Consider the following 22,867-nt stretch of genomic DNA (forward strand, 5'->3'; position numbering starts at 1 on the left):
AGGTTTTATGATTGAGCCTTTTCGCTAGGAAGCCCTAATTAGCTAATCTATATATTATGTTTTTCCCTTTCATTGTATTTGTACTTCTCTTTGATAATAATACGAAATCCTAGCCGTTATGTGTCTTTCACTTGTTAGTTTACATAGTAAACATAAAGCGAATACTTGAAAACATGAAAGAACAAAGAATCTAAAACAACCTACTTCTTTCCTGAATCTGTGGAGAGAGAAGAGAACTATCAAGATCTTGGTTTGGTGTGGAATGCATGTGATCTAGGATGTCTTTTTTTATACTAATCAGAAATCCAAAGATTTCCAAAAAAACATGGACTGTTGATAACGAAGACAAGCTTATTGTATCATGGCATGTCACATGTCACGTAGTTTGACTAAGTAAAGTTGTCTAAGTAAAGTTGTGTATGAACCTATGTTTTTGGGATGATTCTACAAACTTACATAAGATTGTAGGTGAAATCAATGTATAGTGAATGCTAACCGGTTTTGGTCTAATCTGATTCAAAACAAATCCTAGCTCTTCAGGTCCTAACAACGACGTGGAAAAACTTTATCATCCCTCGTTAAGTTCTTTCATGTATTTATATGATACAAAGGAAACTTACCAACAAGTTAAATAGAAATTAAACCCTTCAAAATTTTCCAAACACTTTGTGTGGGAGATTATGTGTTAAAAAAACGGTTTGTCTGTTAAACTAATAATTAAAACAAGTTTTCGTAGGTAGGTCATAGATGCAACTACAAATACAAAAAAGCAGTTTTATTTTATTAAAATTAATTATAACAATAATTACAAAGAAAATAATAGTTATTATTATCTTTTTATTAAAAGAGCTATAAATATGAAAACACTTTCACATGTATGCAATTAAGACCGAAGTTGCAGGTTTTTGAAGGCCATTAAATTCCATCCTTTCTGTTCACATATTTCTTCATTCTCCTCACTGTCTTCTCCATTCTCTGTATTTTATTATTATAATTTAATATATTAAACTCCCACAAAAAGAAAAGAAAAGAAAAAAACTAAACCCAAAAGGTTAATTATCAAACTCATAGCCACTCATATATCTCGTGTATATTAAATTGCTTCATGTTTTTTCCCTGTTCACTCAACTTGATCTATTTTAGGTGATATTTCTATTGGATGGTCAATAGATTTTTGGATCACTTACTTGTATGGTCGTATTAAGATGAGCCAACCAAGATTAAGAGATAAAAATGGTGCTTTTTCATAACCAGATTAGTATTCCATATTAGAAGCCGTGGAACTTACAGGATTATCTCCTTTGGGGGTTTGAGGGTTGAGGGTTTCAAGGCGGAACATGCTGATTTAATAGCTGTCAAATCCAAAATCAGAAAACATGAGAAACCGTGTTTGAAAAATAAACACGTGTTCATACCATTTGCGTTTGATATGTGTGGTTTTTTCGCATAGGATGCAATGAAACTTCATTACAGAGTATAAAGGATCATGCATAACAATGTAAACCTAAATCTATGGACTTAAACTTTAAAAGAATTGTTTTATCATACAAAAAGATTTTAACGCACAAGTTAATTATTGTCGTTTTAACTTTTCACCCATTGTATTGTGATAACTAATTTTTCAATCCAAGAGTAATATTAGACAAACCCACAAGTTATATGATTCGAAGAAGGCTTCCGGCCACGAAAAGGTTCATTTGTATATTCAGATCACCACTAACTTTCAGCATTTTCTTATTCTTTGTTAACTCTTTTAGATTTCAAACTTTTGGCCTAAGTTCATAAACCTTGATTTTAATCTTTTGATCCGTACATCTTAAAGCAATTCGTCTTATACGTATCGAATCCTAATAGAGTTGTCGACTATAGGAGCAAAGAACCAATGAAATTAACAAGCAGTTTAACTAAAAGTTTTTTTCAAACATTTTTTTTTGGAAAATGAAAAATATATATTGCGATTTCTTAATAACTTGTTAACTAAGTTTATAAACCTTGATTTTATTCTTTTGATCCATACATGTTAAAGCAAATCGTCTTATACATATTTAATCCTAACAGATTGGTCGACTATAGGGAACAAAGAACCAATGAAATTAACAAGCAGCATAACCATAAGTTTTTTTCAAACATTTTTTATTCTTGGAAAATGAAAAATATATATTAATTGTGACTTCTTAATAACTTGTTAATTAGCAATGTCTAACCAAACACTTTTCATTTTTTGCGATTTTTAAGCAATTAAAGCCATACAACAACTAAAAACTAACAAATAAAAAACAAAATGAAAAAACTCACATATTTTGAAATATACAACGTTTTTTGTATTTTTAGTTTTTTCAGGAAAAAATTCAAGTAAAACACTCCCATATTATATATAGATGTTCTTAATTATATTGTAACAGAATTTAATCTATGTCTAAAACATGGATTCAATAGAATAGAAATAATAATGTTACAAGCACTTAAACGAGAATGATATGAGTATCATTGAAAACACATACCATTTACCAAATCTTATTTAGTTCGCAAAATCACATTTTCAAGAAAGCGAAATAACAAAATCTTATATAAAGATCACTAAAGGCATTAATGGTTAGTTGTCTTTAATAAAGATCAATGTTAGTGAGGGCCACAAGAAGAAATGATAATACCAAAATCATAATAATAATAATAATAATAATAATAATAATAATAATAATAATAATAATAATAATAATAATAAAACCGAAATATTAGGATGAAAAAACGAGATAAAGTTAATTATTTGCCAAATCGACAAACACTTGATGCAAATGCATAATTAGATCACTGATTGCAACTTCATACAATTTGAGTTCTACATATCTAATGTCAAATAATTAAACGAACTCCAAAAAAATTAAATTGAAATTAAACAAGATTGATTAATACTATAACCGAAGAATGATAAAAAGCTTCTGAAAACAAATCAATTATCGAAAAAATTAGGGTTTTCATCAAACGAAAAGTTACTTAAATCTTCTTTCCCTTGATCAACCACACCACCGGTTGTTTCTTCAAGCAACCAATTCTCAAACATGGTAAATCTAAGCTCCGCCTTGCTTTCCTCTTGAAAAATACTTCCCTCCGGCGAGGTGTTTGATTGTGAAAAGTCGGAGTTGTTTGGAGATCCGAAAGATTGATCAAACCCAAAAAGGGATTCAAATGCTTCAGATAAATCAATCCCAGAATTGTTCTTGCTTTCACTGCTAGGAGCATTGACTTCACCACTTGATTCACGAGTGCTTGAATTTGAACATGTTTTGGTGTAAATGGCTGAGTTTTTCATGAACCCTTTGAGCAATTTGGCTATGTTATCAGTACTAGAGGGGTATGCAGGTGGGTGAGAGGATGATTTAGTAGCTTGAGGTACAAAAATCGGTTTGTGATCAATTGATAAAGCATCGTTTAGGGCTTGTTTGGCCATATGAATATCGGTTTGAAGTCTCTTCTCCCATTGTCCTCTAGAAATACAGTGTGAAGAAGATGATGACGACGTGGAAGACGAAAACCTATCTTTACTATTAGTATGAAGAAGATCATGATCCTCGGACCCCATTTCAAGCTTTTTGAGCTTCTTTTTTAAATGGGTATTCCAGTAGTTCTTGATATCATTATCTGTTCTTTCAGGAAGATACGAGGCAATTGCTGCCCATCTGCAACCACACGAACACAAAACCTTCCTATAAATATTATACCAAAAGAATCGAAATTTGTTTCCTATGAATATTCTGAAAAAACATACTTGTTTCCCAGAAGAGCTTGAAGCTGAATGATCATTTTCTCCTCATCCTCTGTGAAATCCCCCCTTCTTATTCCAGGTCTCAGATAATTCGTCCATCTCAACCGACAACTCTTGCTGCATCTTCTCAATCCTGTAAGCAATACAAACAAAATGAATAATCGATTTCTAAATTTCACCTCTAAATATACATATACATATACACACACAAGAACAAGCAAACAAAGATTTATACATACCGGTGTTAGTAGGGACTTGACGCCAATTCCCAGGGCCATGTTGCTGAACGTATGAAACGAGCATGATATCTTCTTCAGGAGTCCATGGACCTTTCTTAACACCAAGTTTATCACAACAAGGAGGCCTCCCCATTTCTGGATCTAATTTTGAACAAAGATTCTTGCTTTTTGATCTTTGAAGGTTTCTCTCTCTCTCCAAATATGAAGGATTTAAGTCTGTGTTTTGTTGGGAATTGAAAAAAGAGGCGAGACACAGGTCGTAAGAGGGTAAGGTTATTGATATATAGAAAAAAAGAAACAATGGAGTGAGAGGCTGACTTAAAGAGTCAAAAGGGATAGTGGGGTGGGGTGGAGGTGACAGCGAAGACCCAAAGAGTGCATTTACTCAAAGCTCATGCATGCTGGCACAGCTAGGGTAGTACGCAGGGGGCAACAGCAGCTTAAAGCTAAAGTCAGCCCAACCCTCTCCGGCCCACTCCTGTCACTTGTTACTGTAGTGTATGTGTCGCGATATTATCATCATCATGTACATCGTCTCCCTAAAACCGCGTTCTGCATTGAATGTGGGTTTGTTTTTTTGGGACTCGGCAATAAAAACCCTAATAAATTCTTGTATTGACTTTCTTTTACGACTTTTCATTAACCCAATAACACGTTTTTACCCAGTTCTAGAAGTGTAAAGTGTCTATGATGTCTCGATTATTTTGTTTTGTTTGGTTTGCCGAAAGTGGTACTTCACTACTTTGAGTTATGTCATGGTTTTTGACGCGTTACTCAAGCATGTTAGAAGTATAATGTGTACCATCAATGCAAAAGAATAAATACTTTTGAGTAAAAACATTATTTTGTTGTAGAATCTTTTAGCAATGAGCACGACAAAATAAGTTGAGTAATTAACCATTACAAAGTTAGAGGTTTGGATGATTTAAATCTTAATGGTTTGGATCTAAACGAATCTATGTCTGAATGATAACATGTTTGATGATATTGTTAAATGGAAAAAATTACCATTTTACGATCATGTTAGCATTCTTCAGAATAATCCAAAATCTATTTTCTTTTCGAAACTTTCCTTATTTAAATTGAAGTCTTATTTGTTTGTATTAGACTATGTTTTAATTTCTTTTTCGACTTCGTGTAAGGTTGTTGCCTATAAAATGACAACTTAATCGTGTGTACAAGATCCAACAAACCTTCACCCCTCTCACATGAACCAGTGAAGGGTGACTTTGTCATTTTTCCAAGTAAGCATGATTCGCAACTATCATCTGACTTTAGGTCAAATGACTCCAAGACTCCATCTTTTTGGAGTTGGCCTATGCGTTTCTTGCTTATATATCCAAGAGGACAATGCCATAATGATGCTTTATCCAAGTTATTATCATTAGTAGAATGAATACACATTACATTATTTCCTAAGTTATCTACAACAGACACAGCTTCATACACACCATCACAAGGTAATGCTTTAAAATAAAACGCATTATTATAGAAAGCATTTATTCCACCAGTTTCATTATCAAAAGAAAAGGTAAAACCTTTTTTATACAAAGCATGAAAGGAAATAACATTTCTTGCCATTTCTGGCGAATAACAACATTTATTCAAATCTAAAGTAAATCCACTACTAAGCAACAAAGTATAAACTCCAATCTTGGTGACAGGTGAAACTTTCCTATTCGCCATGATCAAGTTTATCTTTCCAAGCTCCACATTCTCACTTCTTAGTCCCTGCATTTCAGAACAAATATGTATACCGCAACCGGTATCAACGACCAAGAGTTAGAATAGAGTGAATTATTAGATGAGATAGTGTAAATACCTGCATGGTTGGGTTTGACTTTCCCATCCTTCAAATCTTGCTGGTACTTTGGACAGTTACGCTTCTAGTGCGCCTTTTCGTGGCAATAGAAGCATTCAGCCTCTTTGGGATCAGAAGAAGGTGTAACGAAACCTTTCTTGGTTCCGCTAGAAGAGGAGCCATCAAGAGTCTTACCCTTGGTACCCTTCGAAGGGTTCTTTCTCTTCTTCCCTCTACCTTTCCCGATTGCCAGGACAGGTGCTGAGTTTGGAGTAGTAGCAAGAGTGGTCACAACCGACTTACCTTTAAGACCTGATTCTGCGGTCTTTAGGAGTCCCTGAAGTTTGCTAAGTGTAACTTCCTCTGTCACACCCCCAAACCAAGGATGGCGGAAACGTCCGGGGGTGGAGGACTTCATGTACAGTATCACAACAACGTGTATAATAGTGCTCAAAGTAAATACAACCATCATAAATAAAATTGAAAAAGTTACACCAAAGTATATGTTTACATGTTTCAAAATCAATTACATTATGATGACAAAAATAAATTGTTGACGTTATAACGTCCCATCCTCAAAGCGCTGAAGTTTTCCTGTTTCACTGACTTCCTGAGAATACAAGTAGTTTTGAAAGAGTGTCAACAATTAAGTTGGTGAGTTCATAAGAGTTTTGTTTGAAGTAGAAACCATTTTCCTTGTAAAATCGATAGAGTTTGATTTCCATAAAATCCAATATTTTCTAAGTTAAGTGTGAACAGAATATTTCTATATGATGCGTTAATGAACCCTAGAATCACCCGTAGATTTCCCCTATAATCGTCCAGCGTATATAAGTTATATAAGATTTAGGTTAGATAAAACGTTGAATATAGTGGGTCTGCCCTAGGTCCACAACCCAACGAGGAACAGGAGATGAGGCGGGCACCACCAATTCTAAGCCAATCCAGACTAAATTCTTGTATGACTCAAGCATATACGCTCAACGATTATAGTTGAAGTCTAACAATGCGAAAATTTAAAGTGGACTTAAATCCAGAAACTGGAACCAAACCCTAGTGTAGTGTATGAAATAGTAATAGTGACTGTGAACATAAACTATACATATCATAGTTCATCGGATAGTGATAGTGACTAGTGAACATGAACTATGCATATTATAGTTTACCAAAAGTGGTGGTGATGGTGAATATAACCTATACATATCATAGTTCATCAAATAGTGATAGTGGTAGTGAACATGAACTATGCATATTATAGCTTATCAAAAGTGGTGGTGATGGTGAATTCCTTTCTTGTAATTAAGTTCATAGTGTAGATGAAACATAAACTATACCTATTATAGTTTATCCCTTTGTTTGTAATATATATATGCCATAACTATACCGATTATAACTAGCGTGTTCGTTTGTGGGGGGTATAATGGCTTAACTATACTTATTATAGTTTATCATAATTATCCATAGTGGTAATAACTCTTTTGTATGTGTAAAACCTTTAATAATGTGTTTGTTATGTAAAATAACCCTAAACTATACATATTATAGTTTATTAAATATTTGTGTGGGTAGTGAGCATAAGCCTTACTTGTCATAATTTTCCAATGTTTGTATTTTAATGGATATAACCTTGTAATATCATTTATATATTTACCATGCTTGTGGAGGTAAAAATCCATTTGTTTTCTGATGTATGTCTATATAAGAATACAAAATTGTCATATTTTGCAACAACACATAATCACATAATGATGTATACCTTGCTCAACATGTTACAAGGTGAAATGAAATTTATAGTGTTTTTCTGTTAATAACATTTTCTGTAACTGTTATTGGAAAATTTGTAGGAAAATCATAAAATGTCCAAATCAAGTTTTGTAACTTCTGAGAGTTTGTAAAATGAGTCTAGTTTGTTCATAATTTTTATTATAATTTTTAATGACCTCTTACTTGTGTGAAAAAGTCCATAATCACAGACTGGTCCGGATTGGTGTTTGAAATGATAGGCAGTTTTGTAAAAATCACCATAAATTGTAGAAAATTCGTATGTAGATGTACAAGTAGTCATTTTAAAGCTAAGAAGTGGAACTACATGCACCTAAAACAGTTTTGAAAACTAAAATGTTTAAGTTGTCCAAAACAGTCCGTGAAGGGAGTTGAACTTTTCTGATGAAGGCTGTTAGAAAATGTTAGTTATGTTCTTGGTGTTTTAACTTGTATTCCCCGCCTAAAAACTTGAGAAAACATGAAAATGTAGGGGTATGAACTCACCTTGAGTGATTTCAGTAGGTAAGTGTTGAAGAAGAGAAGTGTTCAACCCAAGAACACTTGAAGAATCACTTGAAGATTCGAAGATCTAACAAGAATGTGATGATGTTTGTGTAAGCAATCTTTGATTTTGAGTAGGAGGATGTGTAATAATCATAAGAAAGATGATGATACTTACTAATTGTGGGAGAAGACTCTTGGAGTATGCCTTGAAATTCTCGAATTAGAGAGAAAAAGATGAGAGAGTTTGGAGTGTGATTCTTGATAAAAATGAGAGAATGATTAAAGTGTGAGGAGAGAGGATGGATGTTCCAGCCCTAAGAACGTGGGAATAGTTGAAAATAGTGAGAAAGGACCTATGAAGTGACTAGGGATGGGCTGGTGGTGAATAGTGACATGGAGTGGGTATGGGAGTGGTTGCTTGTGTCATAGAAATAAGTAAAGTCAACACTCTACCTTTGTACTTCACCCACTCTCTTTTGGATAAGGTTTTATCCTAAAAAATGTGATTAATTAATAGTTAAGGGTCCTTATATGTTAAAATAAAGTTTTTGGTGAAAATCCCGTGTTAAAATAATTAAAAACGGGCCTAAAATGCGAATTTAGTCGAAAACCGGGAGAAAAAGCGTTCCCAGCGAGACCTCTCGGTCCTAGGCCGAGGTTCGGTCCCTAGGCCGAGGTTCGGTCCTTGCTGGTGCTGAGCCGGACACGAAGTGCGAACCAGAAGAAGAAGGCGAAGGCGAGGGGCTCAGTCCGAAGGCTCGGTCCGAAGGGTCAAAAGCGAAGGTTCGGTTCGGTTCTTTGAGTGGGGTTCGGTTCGGTTCTTTGAGTGAGGTTCGGTTCGGTTCAGCAGCCTTCTTCATCAGGAGGGTTCGGTTCCTAAGGGAACTTTCAGTTCCTAAGAGCGGTTTCGGTTCCTAAGAGGACTTTCGGGTCCTAAGAGGGGTTTCGGTTCCTCAAGCCCGTTTTTCGCATAGACTTCCGCTTTTGGGCTGTTTTCGCCAAATTCGAGGGTCGGAATGCCCCGAGTGATTATAGAAAGTTGGGAGAGATTTGAGAGAGATTCCACATACTCAGAGAGATTTGGGAGAGATTTGACATTCTTGGAGAGATTTCACATACAAAGAGATATTTGGGAGAGATTTCACATACTTAGAGAGATTTGGGAGAGATTTGACATTCTTGGAGAGATTTCACATACGGAGAGACATTTGGGAGAGATTTCACATACTTACAGAGATTTGGGAGAGATTTGACATTCTTGGAGAGATTTCTCATACAAAGAGATATTTGGGAGAGATTTCTCATACTTAGAGAGATTTGGGAGAGATTTGACATTCTTGGAGAGATTTCTCATACAAAGAGATATTTGGGAGAGATTTCACATACAGAGAGATATTTGGGAGAGATTTCACATACTTAGAGAGATTTGGGAGAGATTTGACATTCTTGGAGAGATTTCTCATACAAAGAGATATTTAGGAGAGATTTCTCATACTTAGAGAGATTTGGGAGAGATTTGACATTCTTGGAGAGATTTCTCATACAAAGAGATATTTGGGAGAGATTTCTCATACTTAGAGAGATTTGGGAGAGATTTGACATTCTTGGAGAGATTTCTCATACAAAGAGATAGAGTGAAAACGATTGAGAGCGGTTTCGTGTGTGATGAATGTGACTGTCTGGCTTCGCAATGCAAGGTCCGTAAGCCCCGTTAAGCCTTGTTTAAGGATCTTGCATACTCCCGATGAGTATGCAACATTGTTTTATCAGTTTGGCTCGCCACGTACCACAGTTTTAGATTAAGGAGATCTAGATGTACGCACTTTTCGATTTATGATCTATCATTAGAATAGAGAGTTGTTTAGAAATTACATAACGTAAACTCTAGTACCTACGGGCAAATTGAGTTGACCGGTTTGACTTGTTGACTTTATTTGACTTTGAATTGACCAGAATTTGACGGTTGTCACATCCTCCTTGTTCATGTGGTATGTCATGCAGAATTGATCATAACACGAAGGTAAGGAGTGCAAAATAATATCTATTGCTAACTCCTCAGGGAAGTTCACATTCAACTTCATCAATCGATCCACATACCTTTACATTTTCTGCATGTGGGTTGTGATGGGTTCGCCATCTTTCATTCGGGTTGTGATCATAGAGGAGATGATTTCATATCGCTCTTGACGAGCACTCTGATGGTAGCGGTCCATCAAATCCTGGTGCATCTCAAAAGGATAGTAGTCCTCATAGGACTTTTGGAGTTCGGCTGTCATGGTGGCCATCATGATGCATGCCACTTTGGTAGCATCTCTTTCATGTTCCTCATATTTAGCAAACTCCTCAGGAGTAGCAGTTGGCTCGGGCACCTTGAGCTCCTTGTCAAGAACATATTCCTTGTTCTTGTAACGAGTGACCATCCTGATGTTTCTGATCCAATCAGTAAAGTTGGATCCATCAAAGATGACTCTCCCACAGAGATTCATGAGAGAGAAGGAGCCTGTAGGGTTTGAGCCAGGAGTAGCATTGTTGGAAGACATCTGAAAAGGAAGGAAAAAGGTTTAGTTTAGATATAGGGATAGTCCTTAATAAAACACCCAAATGTAATATTAAGGCTAGGATCCAATCAAAATATATTATAACCTAGAAGAGGGATGACGTAATCCAAGTTATAACATATTTGAAAGGTAGGTGAATGACGATTCACCAATTTCCACCATGAAAACAAAATATAAATTATTAGGTTTTATTTGGCTTTTAGAAATTCCTAGATTCTTTGAGATTCATTGAACTTTTCAATCATGTTTCAATATCGAGTGTGCCCTTCATGTTTTGTGACTGGGATACCGAGGATCACAAAACAAGGTGTGAAGTAACCATGCAAATTAGTTGGTACCCTTAATGTTTTTCACTTAATCGTTGTGCCGGTAAACCACACGCGCTCCTTCCAACCTCATGAAAAACCTTAAGTCACCATTTTACTTCCTTGTTAAGTCCAAGTTAGTGTGCCGGTAAACCACACATGCTCCACCAACGAATTAAGCAAGGTGCAAAGTGTAATTTCATGGATTAGCACCTTATTCACATTTTCCTAAAGTAACTAAGATTGGGAATTTATAAAACATTCAGTTACTTTATAATAATCATTATACTTTTAATGAGAATTTATAGTCCTTGTCTTACCCGTTCGGCTACAGTGGACACCCATTAAGTTGCCATTTTATAGGCAACAACATTATACCCACCTTATAGACCGACTTCGTGAATAAGGCGTACTAGCGGTAGGACGACTTTGATCTTATACATATATATATATATATATATATATATATATATATATATATATATATATATATATATAGATATATATATATATATACTTATTAAATCATAATACTATAAGTATAAGGGTAGAATTTTAACTTTTAAAAAACTAAGGGTTGGAACTAAAGTTTTATCAAGACTTTACTTGTTCCAAAACTTGAGGGCAAGTTTTTTAAACTTTCAAAACTTTTCATTTCTTGTAACTTATGAGTTAATTAGAGTATTTAAAATGAAGACTCTTCATTTTTCTAACTCTTGTGTTCTTTTAATGGTTTTAATTCAAGTGTGGCTCTTGGTTTTCTATAACATGAGGACAAGTTACAGACTCCATTAAAACACATTATGATCAAGAATTAAACTACCAAGTAGGTTACAAGTAATTCCTATGATCATCTAAATTCATAAGTGTGACAACCCGAAAATTTCTAGCTTGCATTCTTCATTTCTTATCAATAATAGACTCGTTTTGCTATCTTGTAGTACCATTTAGGGTCTATTGGAGCGTTCTAAACGGGTTATAATCAAGATAGGAGGGTGGAAATGGGTTAACTCAAAGTGTAGGATTCAAAAAGAGGCCAAACACTCCAACACATGGAGTGTGCGGCCACACACATGTGTTTGCGGCCTCACACCCTTCCCAACCGCACACTCCACCTATATATACCACACTTAGTCAATTTTGAACACTTCTTTCACTTCTTCAAGCATAGAACTCGAAATCCTCTCAAGTATCATTCAAATCTCCTTGAAGATCTTCATAAAACGTACCAAGAAGACCATCTGGCCGCACACATGGCAGCACACACCATCTGGCAGCACACAGGGCCGCACACAGGGCCGCACACATGTGCTGGCAGCACACTAGGCCGCACACCTGGCCGCACACACACACATATAGTGTGTATTTTGGCCATACACTCCTTTGTAAAGCCTTATACCCCTTCATACAATCGTATATGGTTGTAACACTTCAATATAAGTGTTCACTAGTCCCTAAGGTGGTCCCAATTCTTTAATTAGTTGTTCATAACACTAATTATATTCATATATGTATCAATATATGCTAAATAGGATTTGCGTGTGTACTCAAGTCACCACTTGATACTTAGCAACTGATCCAACATTTTCATCAGAACCACTCACTACAGGTGAGTTCATACCCCTTAATCAATGTTTTAAACTGTTTTTAAATTTATGGGGGGATACAAGTAGAATACTGCTAGTTATTATATCAATCACATGTGATTAATAAACAGAATTCAAATGTTTGGCTACTCATTAGCCGTTTTACTAAACTGTTTCCTTCAAATGTCTTTCATAAACACTTCATGTGTTTAAAACTCCTTACTTCTCTGTATATTTTACTCCGTATATTACCTTTCAAACTTATTTACAATTGTGTTTCAAACAAATGTTTCCTTATACTAAAGTTGTTTTTATCAAACCCATGCCTTCAAAACGTTTTATAAATTGACATCAAGTCGATCTTTTCTTAGATAATAATTATGTTCAAAGGTTTTACAAAACTTATTTTATGCTTTTATATTATAAATTGCATGCCTCTATATGTATAGTTATATATGAAATGTTTAAAAGACTTAGGACGGTTATCCACCCTATTTCCTTTTCGCGCTTGAGATGTGGTCTGGCGGGATATCAGGTACTCGTCCGAAAGTCGTTTAAATATTAGTTATGTAACATATATACATATATAGTCATAACCGTCCTTCCAGTTCATCCCATGCCCTTGGGTAGTAAGGGTATACATCCATGTCCATATGTACCAGTTAGATTAGTAGTAAACTGTTGGATAAGGTGTCTAAGTCCATAACTATTTCGGGCTTGTACTTGACCCGACCCGGCATGGTCCATTTGGGTTGCATGGCACCATGCAATTGGATAGACTAAATGAGAGAAATAACACTTGGAGATTATTAATATATTATAAGTTCTAATATATTAATAATATTATTTGATTAGTTTGATCAAGAATTAATTTGGAATTAATTAAGTGATCAAAGGTTAACTAATTAAATATATGGGTTCATCCATATCTTGTATAGTGGGCTAAGAGGCTCCATGGATTATCAAGTTGGGTTCTACCCATAGGATGCTCCATGGATGCTCCATGGGAGTTACAAACCCATGGGTCATGGAAATGAAGAGTCATGACACATTAGGGTTTACATGGTGTAACCCTAGATGTGTCAACACTATATAAGGATCCCATTCTCCACCAAAAACGGCTAGACATAAGAAACAAGAGGGCTTGGCCGATTTTGAGAAGTGTGTGTTATCTCAAGAATCTTTCCAAGAGCATTTGGTGTTGTGTGAAGCATTTGAGGCATCACACTTGGGGTGCTAGGCTCACAAGGTTTCAAGGAACACAAGCAACAACAAGGTAAGTTATTCTATCTATGCTTCAAGTTAAAATTGTTCCCCATGTATGCTAGATAGGAATATAACCTTGGAATTCAACTTTGCATGATAATTAGACAAACATAGATCCAAGGTTATTAGGGTTGCATGTACACTTAGGAAGTGTTAGAATGCTCAAAACCCATCAGTGGTATCAGAGCCTAGGCTTGTTTGTTTGTTATTTGTGCTTAAAAGTTGAAGAAAGTCGAAAATCTTGCTGTCTGACTGATGGACTCGGCGAGTCCATGGGGAGGACTCGACGAGTTCATGTGTATCTTCAACCTACTCGGCGAGTAGGTTTATGCACTCGGCGAGTAGGGTCGACAGAATGCAGAATTTCGACTTGTGTTGCTGGAAATGGATTAGAATCATTACCCTAAAATGTTTTGGTACCTGAAAACTTATTTTAGAAGGTGTAATGTCTCTTCTAACTCATTTACAACAACAAATTATCAAAATTACAAAGATTAAATGTGATTTTGATTCTTGAAAGTGTTCATATTCATATTCTTGTTCTTATGATGTTTAGATGATCATAGGAATTATTTGTAACCTATGTGGTAGAATTAATTCATGATCATAATGTGTTTTAATGGAGTCCATAACTTGTCCTCAAGTTATGGAAAACCAAAAGTCCCTTGGATTAAAAAACCATTAAAAGAACACAAGAGTTAGAAAAATGAAAAGTCCTCATTTTATTACTCTATTAAACTCATAAGTTACAAGAAATGAAAAGTTTTGAAAGTTTACAAAACTTGCCCTCAAGTTTTGGAACAAGTAAAGTTAAGTTAAAACTTTAGTTCCAACCCCTAGAATTTTAAAAGTTAAAATTCAACCCTTATACTTATATTATTATGATTTAATAATTATATATATATGTATAAGAACAAAGTCGTCTTACCGCTAGTACGCCTCATTCACGAAGCCGGTCTATAAGGTGGGTATAAGGTTGTTGCCTATAAAATGGTGACTTAATGGGTGTCCACTCTCACCCACCGCTTGCTTGATCGGTGGAGGGTCGTTAGCCGAACGGGTAAGACAAGGACTTATTAATTCTCATTCAAAGTATGATGAATATTATAAAGTAACTAAATGTTTTATTAAATTCCCAATCTTAGTTACTTTAGGAAAAATGTGAATAAGGTGCTAATCCATGAAATTACACTTTACACTTTGATTAAGTCGTTGGTGGAGCGTGTGTGGTTAACCGGCACACTAACTTGGACTTAACAAGGTAGGTAAAGGGTGACTTAGGGTTTATTATAGTATCGATGGAGCGTGTGTGGTTAACCGGCACATCGATTGAGTGATAAACTTTAAGGGTACCAAGTGATTTGCATGGTTACTTCACACCTCGTTTTGTGATCCTCGGCATCCCAGTCACAAAACTTGGAGGGCACACTCGAGATTGAAACATGCCTTTGAAAAGTTCATTGAATCTCAAAGAATCTAGGAATTTCTAAGAACCATTCAAAAAAACCTAATAGTAAAATATTGCGGTTTTCGTGGTGGAAATTGGTGAATCGTCATTCACCTACCTTTCAAATATGATATAGCTTAGATTACGGCATACCTCTTCTAAGTTATATTATATTGTGATTGGATCCTAGCCTTAATATTACATTTGGGTGTTTTATTAAGGACTCTCTTATATCTAAACTAATCTTGTCCTCTTACCTTCAGATGTCTTTCAACAATGCTTCTGGCTCTAATCCTAATGGCTCCTTTTCCCTTATGAACTTGTGTGGGAAAGTCACCTTTGATGGATCCAACTTCAATGAGTGGATCAGAAACATCAGGATGATTACCCGCTACGAGGACAAAGAATATGTCCTTGACAAGGAGCTTAAGGAGATTGATGAGTCCACTGCAACTCCTCAGGAGATCGCTGAATTTCGGGCACATGAAAGGGATGCTACGAAAGTGGCTTGCATCATGATGGCCACGATGACAGCGGAACTCCAAAAGTCTTATGAGGATTTCTACCCTTATGAAATGCACCAAGATTTGATGGAAAGATACCATCAAAGTGCAAGACAAGAGAGGTATGAAATCATCTGCTCCATGATAACAACCATGATGAAGGACGGGGAATCCGTCACGAGCCACATGCAGAAAATGCAAAGGTATGTGGATCGTTTGCTGAAGCTTAATGTGAACTTCCCGGAGGATCTTGCAATAGATATTATTTTGCATTCCTTACCATCGTGCTATGATCAATTCCGCATGACATATCACATGAACAAGGAAGAAGTCACCCTCAGCAAACTTCAGGGACTTCTCAAGACCGCAGAAACAGGTCTTAAGGGGAAGTCGATTGCTATCACCCCTACTCAAAACTCTACTCCGATTTTGGCAATCGGGAAAAGTCGAGGGAGGAAGAGAAAGAGCTCTTCTAAGGGTACCAAGGTTCGGACCCTTGATGGCTCTTCTTCAAGTGGAACCAAGAAAGGTTTCATTACTCCTTCTTCTGACCCAAAAGAGGCTGAATGCTTCTATTGCCATGAAAAAGCTCATTGGAAGCGGAACTGCCCAAAATACCAGCAAGATGTGAAGGATGGGAAAGTTAAACCCAACCATGCAGGTATTTACACTATCATTTCTAATAACTCACCCCATTCTAATTCTTGGGTCCTTGATACCGGTTGTGGTATTCACATTTGTTGTGACTTGCAGGGACTAAGAAGAAGTGAGGATGTGGAGCAAGGAAGGATAAACTTGATCATGGGGAATAGGAAAGCTATACCTGTTACCAAGATTGGAGTTTATACTTTATCGCTAAGTAGTGGGTTTAGTTTAGATTTGAATAAGTGTTGTTATTCGCCAGGAATGGCAAGAAATATTATTTCCTTTCATGCTTTGTACAAACAAGGGTTTACCTTTTCATTTAATAATGAAGTTGGTTCTATAGATGTTTTCTATAATAATGTCTTTTATTTTAAAGCATTACCTTGTGATGGTGTGTATGAAGCTGTATCTGTTGTAGATAACTTGGGAAATAATGTTTTGTGTATTGATTCTACTAATAATAACTTGGATAAAGCATCATTATGGCATTGTCGTCTTGGACATATAAGCAAGAAACGCATAGGCCAACTCCAAAAGGATGGAGTCTTGGAGTCGTTTGACCTAAAGTCAGATGATAGTTGCGAATCATGCTTACTTGGAAAAATGACAAAGTCACCCTTCACAGGTTCATGTGAGAGGGGTGAAGGTTTGTTGGACCTTATACACACGGATGTGTGTGGACCATTCAAACATGCCACAAGGGATGCTAATCGTTATTATTTGACTTTTACTGATGATTATAGTAGATATGGATATGTCTACTTGATCAAGCATAAGTCAGAGACTTTCGAGAGGTTTAAGGAATTTAAACAGGAAGTCGAGAATCAATTGGGCAGGAACATTAAGATGCTTCGATCCGATCGTGGTGGTGAGTATCTTAGTTCAGAGTTCCTCGACTATCTAAGGGAATGTGGGATAGTCTCACAATTGACACCTCCCAGGACACCACAGTTGAATGGTGTGGCTGAGAGGCGTAATCGAACCTTGTTGGATATGGTTCGTTCCATGATGAGTCGAGCTTCGCTACCAATCTCATTCTGGGGGTATGCCTTAGAGACTGCCGCCCATATTCTTAATCTAGTCCCTACAAAGAAAGTTGCCAAAACTCCTCACGAGATGTGGACTGGTAAAGTACCTAAACTAGACCACATCAAGATTTGGGGTTGCGAGGCTTTCGTGAGACGCGAGACTCATGATAAACTCGAACCTCGAAGCGAGAGGTGTATTTTCATCGGTTACCCACAGCGATCCTTTGGTTACCTCTTCTACAGACCTAGTGACAATGTGGTCTTTGTAGCAAGAAGAGGAGTCTTTCGAGAAAGAGAGTTTATAAGCCAAGGAGACAGTGGGAGACAAATTGATCTTGAAGAAATTCAAGAATCAAGTGGTGAAGGAACTTCAAACTCTAGCCCTCAACTTGAGGAGGAAACTCCTGTTGAGCCAATTGACAAATCTGTACCTCTGAGACGTTCCACGAGAGTTAGGAGTGCACCTGAGCATTACTATGGATTCCATATTACTGCAGAAGGTGAGACACTTATTAGTGATGAAACACTAGTAAGACAAGGTGACCCTAACAGCTACGAGGAAGCCATGGCAGGCCCCGAGTCTGCTAAATGGAAAGAGGCTATGGATAGCGAGATACAATCCATGTATGACAATCAAGTTTGGAACTTGGTTGAGAATGTACCAGGTCGTAAGACAGTAGGGTGCAAATGGGTCTTCAAGAAGAAGACCGACATGGATGGTAAAGTACACACTTATAAGGCTAGACTGGTTGCAAAGGGCTTCTCTCAAATTCCTGGAGTGGATTATGATGAGACCTTTTCTCCAGTAGCCAAGATTAAGTCTATTCGGGTTCTGTTAGCCATAGCTGCATTTCATGACTATGAAATATGGCAGATGGATGTCAAAACCGCTTTCCTTAATGGAAAGTTGGCTGAAGATGTTTACATGAGTCAGCCAGAGGGTTTTGTCAGCAACGAGTACCCTAATAGAGTGTGTAAGCTTGAGAAATCCATTTATGGATTGAAGCAAGCACCTCGCAGATGGAATCTTTGCTTTGATGAAAAGGTCAAGGAATTTGGCTTTTCTAGGAGTGAAGATGAATCTTGTGTGTATGTCAAGGCTAGTGGGAGTATAGTTAGCTTCTTGGTATTATATGTGGATGACATACTACTCATAGGAAACGACATTCCAACCCTGCAGGAAGTAAAGTCCTGGCTTGGGAAGTGTTTCGCTATGAAGGACCTTGGTGAAGCTGCCTATATTCTAGGGATAAGAATCTTGAGAGATCGGAGTAAAAGACTAATTGGACTTAGTCAGAGTACCTACTTGGATAAGGTGCTGAAGCGATTCAGCATACAGGATTCCAAGAAAGGAGAGTTACCCATCCAGAGTAACACCAGATTGAGTAAGACACAAAGCCCTAGCACTGAGGCTGAGATAGCAGAAATGAGTCGAACACCTTACGCTTCGGCTGTAGGATCGATCATGTATGCTATGACGTGTACTCGACCCGATGTAGCTTTTTCCTTGAGCATGGTTAGCAGGTATCAGGCGAACCCTGGCAAGGCACACTGGACTGCGGTAAAGAATATCCTCAAGTACCTACGGAGGACTAAGGACTGGGTTCTTACCCTCGGTGGGAGTGATAACTTGAGAGTTGTAGGGTATAGTGATGCTAGCTTCCAGACTGATAGGGATAATTTCCGCTCTCAGTCGGGCTGGGTCTTTACCCTAAACGGAGGAGCAATTTCTTGGAAGAGTTCCAAGCAAGAGACAGTGGCAGATTCTACTTGTGAATCAGAGTATATTGCAGCTAGCGAAGCTGCAAAGGAGGCGATATAGCTGAAGAACTTCATTGGAGACCTTGGAGTTGTACCAGCTATTAAAGAGCCAATGGAAATTTTCTGTGATAGTGAAAGTGTTGTTGCCTTAGCCAAGGAACCAAGGGATCATGGGAGATCCAGACACATCGACAGAAAATACCATTTCATCAGACATCGGATCGAAGAAGGACTCCTCGTGGCAAAGAGGGTATCATCGGATGAGAACCCAGCAGATCCCCTCACGAAGGGACTGAGTAGGGTTAAGCATCTCCAGCATGCTCGGAGCATAGGGCTGAAGGATGATATTAGATTTAGTAGTTAGATAACCCAGAAATTTGTAAAGTGTAATTGACATTTGATGATGAATAAAAGGAGTTTTATTTATGAGTAAAGTGTTGCTATCTCTTGTCGATCGTTTACTATATTTCTTTTGCATGTTTTGACTTCCAGAATAATTTTGTTTGGTATAACATATTATTCAAACCTCCACAGTCGGTCATATGTTGGAAGTAGATATGAATCAAGACTGTCATGTTTGGTTGTAGAGGTCTTGGACAAGGCTACAACAATCATGAGTGCTCATAAGTTCTGAGCATTGGACTCAACCCACGCTCACTGGAATCACTTCATGGAATTCTATCTCGAGTGATCGTGAGACGGTAATATCATATAAGTCTTCAAACCTAGAGATATGATTTGTTACTTACAAGTTGGTTATGCATTGACTGTACGAAACCGCATTGGTAACTCGATGTTATAAAACGTACTTTTGTGTGTAATTCAATGAGTGGTAGAACAAACATATGAGTCGAAGTTTATCTGTTCCTTCTTGGATTAGAAGCTGATATCTGGGCCCCTCGATGATTTTGTTTTGACCCATGTACCGGGCCCGGTCAGAACTAAGTTGATGTGTTCAATTAAGTTCTATGTCAAACAAATCGGAAATCGGGAAACAAATGCTGGACAATAAGCAAGACTATGTTCCATGTATTTGTCCGGCTGATATCTAGAACGGAGGATTATATGATCACTTATCTTAAATGGCGTACTATCATCTTCTCAGTTCCGAGAAACCTTGAAAGAGCTATGATTGCCGGTCGGTTCCTGAAGTACTAGAGATATAGTTATTAGACTTATCCAAGTGGGAGACTGTTGGATAAGGTGTCTAAGTCCATAACTATTTCGGGCTTGTACTTGACCCGACCCGGCATGGTCCATTTGGGTTGCATGGCACCATGCAATTGGATAGACTAAATGAGAGAAATAACACTTGGAGATTATTAATATATTATAAGTTCTAATATATTAATAATATTATTTGATTAGTTTGATCAAGAATTAATTTGGAATTAATTAAGTGATCAAAGGTTAACTAATTAAATATATGGGTTCATCCATATCTTGTATAGTGGGCTAAGAGGCTCCATGGATTATCAAGTTGGGTTCTACCCATAGGATGCTCCATGGATGCTCCATGGGAGTTACAAACCCATGGGTCATGGAAATGAAGAGTCATGACACATTAGGGTTTACATGGTGTAACCCTAGATGTGTCAACACTATATAAGGATCCCATTCTCCACCAAAAACGGCTAGACATAAGAAACAAGAGGGCTTGGCCGATTTTGAGAAGTGTGTGTTATCTCAAGAATCTTTCCAAGAGCATTTGGTGTTGTGTGAAGCATTTGAGGCATCACACTTGGGGTGCTAGGCTCACAAGGTTTCAAGGAACACAGGCAACAACAAGGTAAGTTATTCTATCTATGCTTCAAGTTAAAATTGTTCCCCATGTATGCTAGATAGGAATATAACCTTGGAATTCAACTTTGCATGATAATTAGACAAACATAGATCCAAGGTTATTAGGGTTGCATGTACACTTAGGAAGTGTTAGAATGCTCAAAACCCATCATAAACTACCATATGGGTAGTTTAGGAAGATACTAGAACTATTACTAGAACACAATATCATATTATGAGTCAGTTCATTCATGAGTCAATACTTAATACTATGTGAACATATACAACTATACTAGAGAAGAACATATACAACTATACTAGAGAAGAAGATATACAACTATACTAGAGAAGAACATATACAACTATACTAGAGAAGAACATATACAACTATACTAGAGAGAGAACATATACAACTATACTAGAAAGAGAACATATACAACGATACTAGAACGAGTACATTACTATACTTGCTAGGTAGAGAGCACGTACAATACTAGCTAGAACATTACAGTACATTACCATACTACTACATAGATATGGTCACAGGATTATATTTACATGAGTACACTTACAAGAATTATTAGTACATTATATATGTATAGATTCTGTTATATAATCCTCATTCTTATCTTTACCTTGTGATTCAATCACATAATCGACGAGATAGAATGGATTTAATATCCTAGTACCCAAGGATACATTGCGGGACTGAGCATTCCTAAAATCTCTGCTAGCTATAGAGGTAAAAGCACATCCACGGATGTCAACGGTTGATACCATTACAGGTATACTTTTGGGCACTGACTATTCGTATACCCAACAGTTAGCAACAGAGGTAAATGTACATCTACGGATGTCTTCAGTTAACATTGTTAGTTGCCCTTGTTCCAAAGGGTAATACTAATACAGTTAGGTCTTGGTAGAAGACTACATTTAGAACAGTTAGGTCTTGGTAGAAGACTACATTGAGAACAGTTAAGTCTTGGTAGAAGACTCCTTTTGTTACTAATAGGAATCATAGGGATTTCTAGGGCTTTTCAAACGTTTACAGTTGTTTCACAAACGTTTTCATACCTACAGTTTATTTACATTTTTAATACTTACAATTTGTATACATACAAATACTTACATTTCAAATACATACAAGTATTTTTATACAAATTAAGACACTAAAATACTTATGATCTCACCAGCTTCAAAGCTGATACTCGCTTTCAAAATTACTTGTATCCTCAGGTCATCATAGACAGGTACCAATGCAAGGATTAAGGAAGATGGAGCTCGATCAAGACTTATCTTTCATTTTGATTTATTCATTAGTGTCTATTATACATATCATAATACACTTGTATTAAAATTATATTATTAATGCAATGGATGAAGTTGTTGCTTGTTTACTACTTTTCATTGTTGTGATACTGTACATGACGTCGTCCGCCCCAGAACGTTTCCGCCATTCAATGGTTTTGGGGTGTGATAGATTAGTATCAGAGCATTGTTTATAGTGAATTAAGTATATCAACCCATAAAAGATATACTAACTATAAATACATAAGGGATTAAAAATACTCTGACCAAGAGTTTATACTTTAAATATACTTTAAATAATAAAATATTTCAGTAAGTATACGTGCCTGCATTCATACTAAAATCAGTGTCACTAGGACAATACAAAATAATTACGGTAGTTGGGCAACACAAGTGGGCTTAGAGACATATGGTCAAAACTGGGAAGACATAGCCTGATCACCTATATTATCCGAGGGTTGACTAGCATGTGCCTAAGTTTAATTGTGTGGTTGCAACAATGCAAAAATCTTACCAACCCTACCACAATGAGAAAAATAGAACATAACATTAAACTTAAAATACTATAGGAGTATTTGGTGTTACTATAAGTGCGTTATACTTGAGAACT

General features: G+C 36.6%; 1 protein-coding gene across 1 annotated transcript; it reads right to left on the bottom strand.

Moving 5' to 3' along the window:
- Positions 1-2,751: 2,751 nt before the first annotated feature.
- On the bottom strand, positions 2,752-4,288 carry LOC111906815 (transcription factor MYB30). The gene is made up of 3 exons (XM_023902598.3): positions 4,000-4,288; positions 3,764-3,893; positions 2,752-3,674 (listed from the first exon to the last, which is right to left on the bottom strand). Exons 1-3 carry the CDS (start codon positions 4,130-4,132, stop codon positions 2,948-2,950), a joined length of 990 nt encoding a protein of 329 aa, XP_023758366.1. The 5' UTR covers positions 4,133-4,288; the 3' UTR covers positions 2,752-2,947.
- Positions 4,289-22,867: the final 18,579 nt, after the last annotated feature.

The sequence above is a fragment of the Lactuca sativa genome, chromosome 4, assembly GCF_002870075.4.
Source record: "Lactuca sativa cultivar Salinas chromosome 4, Lsat_Salinas_v11, whole genome shotgun sequence".
NCBI lineage: Eukaryota > Viridiplantae > Streptophyta > Magnoliopsida > Asterales > Asteraceae > Lactuca > Lactuca sativa.

Coding starts and splice junctions, on each gene's coding strand:
- LOC111906815 (XM_023902598.3), bottom strand. CDS start 4,132: ATGGGGAGGCCTCCTTGTTGTGATAAACTTGGTGTTAAGAAAGGTCCA. Junction 3,894..3,999: donor TCAAGTCCCTACTAACACCG/GTATGTATAAAT, acceptor TATTGCTTACAG/GATTGAGAAGATGCAGCAAG. Junction 3,675..3,763: donor CAAGCTCTTCTGGGAAACAA/GTATGTTTTTTC, acceptor GTGTGGTTGCAG/ATGGGCAGCAATTGCCTCGT.